This window comes from Zerene cesonia, chromosome 5 (assembly GCF_012273895.1).
Source record: "Zerene cesonia ecotype Mississippi chromosome 5, Zerene_cesonia_1.1, whole genome shotgun sequence".
NCBI lineage: Eukaryota > Metazoa > Arthropoda > Insecta > Lepidoptera > Pieridae > Zerene > Zerene cesonia.
This window is the reverse complement of record NC_052106.1, coordinates 3,269,430-3,276,628: the sequence shown is the minus strand read 5'-3', so window position 1 is coordinate 3,276,628 and position 7,199 is coordinate 3,269,430. Positions and strand designations below refer to the sequence as shown.

At 34.4% G+C, this 7,199-nt stretch overlaps 1 protein-coding gene across 1 annotated transcript; it reads right to left on the bottom strand.

Moving 5' to 3' along the window:
- Window positions 1-811: 811 nt before the first annotated feature.
- Window positions 812-4,901, bottom strand: LOC119839987 (protein sister of odd and bowel-like). Its single transcript, XM_038366469.1, has 2 exons — window positions 3,749-4,901; window positions 812-1,410 (listed from the first exon to the last, which is right to left on the bottom strand). The coding sequence occupies exons 1-2, from the start codon at window positions 4,777-4,779 to the stop codon at window positions 1,035-1,037; spliced, it is 1,407 nt and encodes a 468-aa protein (XP_038222397.1). The 5' UTR covers window positions 4,780-4,901; the 3' UTR covers window positions 812-1,034.
- Between the last annotated feature and the right edge of the window lie 2,298 nt (window positions 4,902-7,199).

Below are 7,199 nucleotides of genomic sequence, written 5' to 3'. Positions count from 1 at the left end.
CTATGTTTATACGACTATACGTAAATTGTTTAAAATCTAATAAATTAATGGAAATTACTAATAGTTCCACATAATATAATTAAAAACGTATTTATCGCTATATAAAACAAAGTCGCTTTCTCTGTCCCTATGTATGCTTTAATCTTTTAAACTACGAAACGGATTGTGATGGTTTTTTTTAATAAATAGAGTGATTCAAGAGGAAGGTTTATATATATAATAACATCTATTAAACTATTCCGAATTTAGCGCGTGCGAAGCCGCGGGCAAAAGCTCGTTATAATATATAACGCTAAGAGTTAGAAACATGTTCCTATGACCAACGAAGATGAATAGGACAAAAGATGGGGAAAGTGCGTGAATGAAAGAGAAAGGTCATATTCCGTGTTCTCGCTGTAGATTTACCAGAATGAGCATTTACTACATTCGTTGGATATTATATTTTTGAAACATACGAGCCTGGACCTGCATTAGAAGTGTTATTTTATTATATACCTTCTGTACTGGTAGTAGTAGGTAAATATTAGACTGCACTACTTAGATTTGGTTGTTTTTTTACTAAATTGAAAATGACTTTATGAATTCTTTAATTTAAACGAATTCATACATATACCACCAATTTCTTGGTATATTTTCGATTCTTCAAATTGATAGAAATCTACACATAACTTCGATGGAAAATAAGACATCAGCTGACGTTCATAAGTTTTTATTTTTGTACAACTTTTACAAAATAAGTAATTTATTGCGTATATCTTACATAAAAATTATTAACTAAGTACATATAGAGCTCAACAATGACGATAAATTCGTTTATGTACACTCAATATTTCGAGATAAATGGACGGTCAGCTGACTAAGGCACATTATAAATTATATTTACATTTAAATGAGATCAGAGAATTTAGAAGGAGATGACAATTACGTGCTACAATAATACTAAGAAAACGAAGGCACACAAATCTAGAAGATTCGATACTTATTTCTAAAAGGCACATGATTCATCAGTCTTCAATTACAATACACACGAGTTCTCAATTCTCCTCTTCCGTGTCTAAATTGTCAATGGGAAAGTTGGGATTCAGTAAGGGACTTTTCCCATTGCTCCCACTGGGTGAAGTGTTGACGGAGGCCATTCCAACTAAATTGTGCGTTAAGCTGTGACGTCGTAAGTCACAGTTTCGCCTGAACACCTTCCCGCAAGAGGAGCAATTGTAGGGTTTTATGTCAGTATGAGTGAGAAGGTGAGTCTTCAGATTAGATCTCTGGTTGAAGCTTCTACTGCAGACGGGGCATTTGTGTGGAGATTCTTCCATGTGTAAAATTTTATGTACGGCTAATGTTCGCGATTGGCAAAATCCCTTTCCACATTCCAAACATTTGAAAGGCTTTTCCTTAGAGTGGATGTATCTGTAACAAGAAAAAAAAACATTGTAACAATTCGTAAAAATAACATAGTACCTAAATGTGACTAAGCAAAATTACGCCTACTAAAGCACAAACTCTTCTATCAGCTCTACAAAGAAATGCAAGATTATTTTTAAAGTTAATTATACTATTTATAAAAATATAATCTAGCAAATAACACAATAAACATAACAATACCAATAGTTATAGAACTGCCAAATAAATTCACGTATCCAAAACTTAATATTTCATACGCCTAACACTATTAACAGTCCATTATTGAAAATATATAGCCGTGTACGGAACATTCATAAACAGCTCTTATAAGCATAATTTGTGTCCAGCGCGTTAACAGGCTTCGAATAAATACATCATGTCTGGAGGCGCCGAAACGCTGGCCAAGATGTGAACACTTTGTAGAAGCTGAGCCAAACAAGTGCCCCAGGATATTGGTAATAAATTTGCGCTCACTCTCTTTTTATGTCTAATACCATTAAAACTTGAATAATAAACCGTGTGAAGAGAAATGTTTATTTTTAAACAACTGATCGTTTTTAAATCTTTTACAATTCAAGGATAGTAGCTATAAATGAACGAAAGACATCAAAATTGTGATAGTGTGACTAAATATTGTGTAACGGTAAATATCTCTGTACAAAATCAACATCATATCAATCCATAACAAACAACAATTACAAAGGAACGTGTAATCAATAATAATGGTCGTAAAGCCGCGAAGCGTAGCGTATAAACAAATAAAACGATAGAAAATACGTGTTCCAAGTAACGTAATATGTGTAATAATAATCGAGATAACGATAGCCGACGATTAAGTGTTACCAGATGAATGAAAAAATGATTCGGATAAGATGATGGGCTGATTAAGTCGCGCATTGGAGCGTAGTCGGTCGGCGCGAGCAGTTAGGCCTAACTCAATCGCGACATCTCTGATTAATTAAAGAGACGATGTATATTGATGGCCTGTGAAATTACATCTATGATGCCTTATTAACTTTTAACCGAATGCTAATTAATAAGCGGTGAATGTAAATCTGTAATTACGATGCGGTTATCAACAAATTTGATTTTTGAGAATTTCAATGAATTTGTTAATTTCGGTTTTAATAGCTTTATGTGTTTTCATATTCATTTCTAGCTTAACCGATCTTGAATGTTGATATTAAATTGAAATCACTAAAGTTGAAACAGGTGATTAAAAGAAACAATATTAAAAAAAATAAACATTCGATTTTATATTGTTAAAATGTTTAATTACAAAGATCCGTGAATTTGTCATCCATATTAATCCTCACGTTGGAATTACCATTGCTTTGTTAAAACCCGTCGAAAGCTCCATTCCATTTTAATGTATCGTGTCAACGGACACCGATTGAACATGGACAGGCCGGGCCCAGCTCGGGTTAACCCTGCGGCGTCTACACGAAATTTATTTTATTACGACAGAGATACGGTGATTTGGGTAGAAATCGCCGAGACAGGTGTTAAAAATTTAACACCTTTGCCTCCTTCGGGTGGGGAACACGAAAAGATAAGTGGAGAAATAGATAAACACACTCTAAAGTTGTTGTATCACCGTGGGTACAACGCGTGTCCGTAATGGAATTATTTATTGTTATCGTACTTTGGAATTCGAATTTTCTTCGAATTAGGATTAAGAATTTTCAACGAGATAACATTTGCCGATAAGACAGATATGCGCACAGATTCAGAGGAATTCAAATGTAAAAACAAAATGAAGATGCAAAATTAAAACATCGGCTCTCAGATTAGCGATGGTTTTGTAAAATAATTTACGAGCGTGACGAAGGATCCCTCGATACCATCTGCTCGACCGTAGTTAACCCTTTTTGTTTTAAATATTTTTCTACACCGCCATTATTCAAAAGTTCATAACGTTTTGCGTTGAAACTCGAAGACTAAAATCTTTTATTGATATTGAAAAATGAGAATCGTGATCCCTCCAAATGTTCTTCGACACGGCTGTAACCTTGTTTTATCTTATAAAAGCTGGTCGGCCCATCCGATACGACGCTTTAGGAAAGAATAAAATTTATATCTCCCATTGATTTAGCTATTAGTTTCAAATGTTGAGATAAAGTTACATTCATCTATTATTATTTCTATGCGTGTTAAAAGGTTATCTTTTAGGCCATGGTAATTTAACGCCTACAATAAATGCTATGTAACAAAAACTCATTCTTTTTATTCTAACAAGTTATTTAAATATTCACAATTGATTAATCGTTACTTATAACTATAGAAATGATAATGTTGAATCATACCAAATAGTATTAAACAAATAAAACAAAATATTTTTTACCTGTGGTCTCTTAGATGATCTTGCCGCCGGAAAGCCTTTCCGCAGATGTCACATGAATACGGCCGTTCATCTGTGTGCGTTCTTTCATGAATTAATAAATTATATGATTTCGTAAATTGTCGATTGCAGAACTTGCAAATGAACTGTTTCTTTGTTCTAGGTCCGCTGCTGGTTGACTTTTGTTTATTCGATATATTGCTACCCGTGGATGACGTCGAACTATTTGTGGATTTTGAACTAGATGAATTAGGCGGAGGTGAAACTGATTGAGATGGACCGTTCATTTGTTGTTGATACATGGCATTCATGAGGAGACTCGGATATCCATTATCTAGATTTTGCGGGGAATTGTAGCTATAACTTTTTGAAGTCGCTTCCAAATGTTGTTCTAAAGTAAATTCGTCTTCGTTGTCTAGTAATGCTAAGTCTTCTTCTACTTCTTCTGATAAATCAACATCATCAGCAGCAATAGTATCAGGTAACGGGTATTCCTCGGGGGATTTCGGTGACGCCATTTTTAATGGACTTTCAACGGAATCTATTTCGCTTATTTTTGCGCTAGCCGTCGCTATTCGAAGTATATCTTGTTTGGAAGATGAACTGTTGTCGGGTTGAGTTGAATTGTTAGCGGTAGATACAGTTGTGAGTCGTTGTAAAGTCAAATAGGATTCTAGTGCTTGCAAATTCAGCGCTGCAGCGGCTGCAGAATTGGAAGGTAAAAGCGCCGCTTGTTGCAGAGAATTCATCATTGCATTTTGAAGCGAAATCACAACGCCTTGTAATGATCTTTGCAACATGTTTTCTTGTAAAAGAGCCGCAGATGCTATCGATATATTTATATTTGTGGTTGTTGATGAATTAGTACTCTTACTTGCTTTCGTATCCTCGTGCACTGTCGTATCGTTGAGAAGTCCATTCATTTCAGACGTCTTGTTGTCTTGAATCTGCAGATTATTTTTCAGCTTGATGATGGCACTTTCCAATGAGTTTAGCGTTGATTTGTTCGTACGGGATGTACTCTGTTCTTGCATTTTCGTGTGGGCGTTAGTGGTAGGTTATCATCAGGTGGTCACTGAAGCACGTGTTTCGGCGCGGTGGGGGTTATCGCGTGCGCATGCGCTTCGAGTCACGACACGGAGTACAGCGTGCGAGGCGAGCGTTCGGCGCGGCGCGACTGAGCCGGCGGGCAGCCCGTGACCGCCCCGCCCCCGCCTCCCCTTCGTCTGTCTTCCCGCCTCACAAAAGCTCTCTATTTTAGGCAACTCTTTGTACAGTAATGGTCACCTCACGGCTCACGCAGCCCTAACGACAGACACGTCCATGAGAACAACATTGCGCCAGATTTGTTGTGGCTCTTTCAAGTGTAATGAGATTCTGAATGGAATCGTTCGGGCTATGGGAAAACAATTCGAGCGATCGGCCCATTTGTTTTGTTAGTGGGTCACGTCACGCTCAATCGCTTACTTGTAATGCCATCCGAAATCACTATAATGGCTGACCACAATGCGCTTATGACAACAACGTGTCATGTTTTGAAATATTATCTATGGATTGTTAAATTTTTCACACACTTCTTAGGCAGTTTAATAAGTGGCTCACTGATGTTTAGTGTTATTAATGAATAAATATTAATCAGGTTCTAAACGAGATATTTGTACTATTTAAGTGCGTATGTCATATTAATGTAGTTTTCTTATAGCCTATGGAAATTATAAGTATGTAGGTGGGTGTAGATAGGTGCTAGATACATATGTTTATTATATTAAATACTCAGAGTAGTTGGTCAGTTCATATACTAAGTAGACAATTACTTATGCATAGGTGTGAGTTGAGTATATGTGAATATACATAAGGTTACGTATACATTATTGGTTAAAAATATATTTATGTGTCAAATGCAATCTATATTATTAGAAGTCTAGCTAATTTTTCCAAATAGTGAATCTTTAGTCAATCTATTTATTATTAATACAATACCAAGAAAATTTATATTATTTAAGTGATAAATGAAAATTGTATCCTATTTTTATACATATTTCTTTTATGACATGAAACCCGTTAATTACTTGTTGTTATATAAATAGATAAAAAATTACGATAAACTTACGGGACTCCAACATAAGTCTACATAATTTTTTTTTAATTTTTTTTGAGCCCATTCAGTTATTGTTATTAAAATTTCTTGTTCTTATCTTCTTATTGTTAGCAAAGGAGTTGGTAGGTCGCCTTATGTTAAGCGTCTGCCACCGCCCATGATATTTGCAGAGGCCTTACCTCTGCAAACGTATTGTCAGCTCAGCAGGATAGCATTGAGAAGAGGAATAAAGAGAAGGTAAGGGTAAGGAAAAGCACATGCGCCTCTAGATAAAGAATGTATATATAAGATTATTACAAAGATACATTTTTAACATGTATGTTTTACGTAGTTATTATTAATGTTAAAACAGTTAATTGTAAACAATGTTTACAACGTTTGTATACAATATTGAATGTAGAATGAACAAGAAAAATATCATCCTCTGTACACACATTTATTACGTTTGTATTTACAAATCAAACATAATTTAAATTTTATGCTCCTTTGTTTTAAGACGATTTTCAAAGTGCGAATTCAAAATAAACGGTCAGAATAAATAGCCTCTTGGAATTACTGTTATGGTATTGTTTGTTTAGTTATTGTATGTAATCTGTTGCATTTTATAGAATAAAGAAGCTACACTTATATGTAGGTACATGAGTGTATCTGAATCATTTCATTCTTTTTAAGTATTAAACGCGCTATTATTAGCTTCACCTGTATGTTTGTATGTAACTGACTGACAAGCGATTGATTGACTGAGATTGGTGACAATACAATTGTTTTGTGAAAGAAGCGTATTCTTAGTTTCATTTAACTTAAGTAATATATATTTGAGAAAAGCAATAAGTTCCTAGCAAAATGAACATAATGAGCATCTTATATATTTACGAATATATTATAAGGTATTATTACTATTATAAATTATATAATTATTGCTATTTTTTGTCGGCTTTTATATACAGAGCAGAGTTTTAACAGAAACTATCTGAGCTGGTAGTTAATTTATAGATATTATAACGACTCAAAAGCTTTTATAATAAAAATATATTTCAATAAATTCAAGTTAACTGAGTAAGACTTTCACACATATTAATAAGTATTATTACACTTAGGCGTAGTTGAAAATGTAGCTTTAAACGAGAATTGAGATCTGACTATCTGGCTCTCATGTATTTATGTAAATATTTCTAAAAACGTTAGATGGGAATACACACGAGTGTGTGATAACGAAACGAAACACGATTGAACATTTTATATTAGATTCATTGGTTACATGTATATGAAACTTTTACATTTTTAGGCTTAGGTAGTAGGACTTGCATTTTAGACTTTATATTACACTAGCTGACCCGGCAAACGTTGTTCTGCCTT

What these genes read in the sequence shown, in the direction of transcription:
- LOC119839987 (XM_038366469.1), bottom strand. Translation starts at nt 4,779, where the DNA reads ATGCAAGAACAGAGTACATCCCGTACGAACAAATCAACGCTAAACTCA. An exon ending in GATCATCTAAGAGACCACAG is followed by an intron (nt 1,411 to 3,748) that starts GTAAAAAATATT and finishes TTCTTGTTACAG; the next exon opens with ATACATCCACTCTAAGGAAA.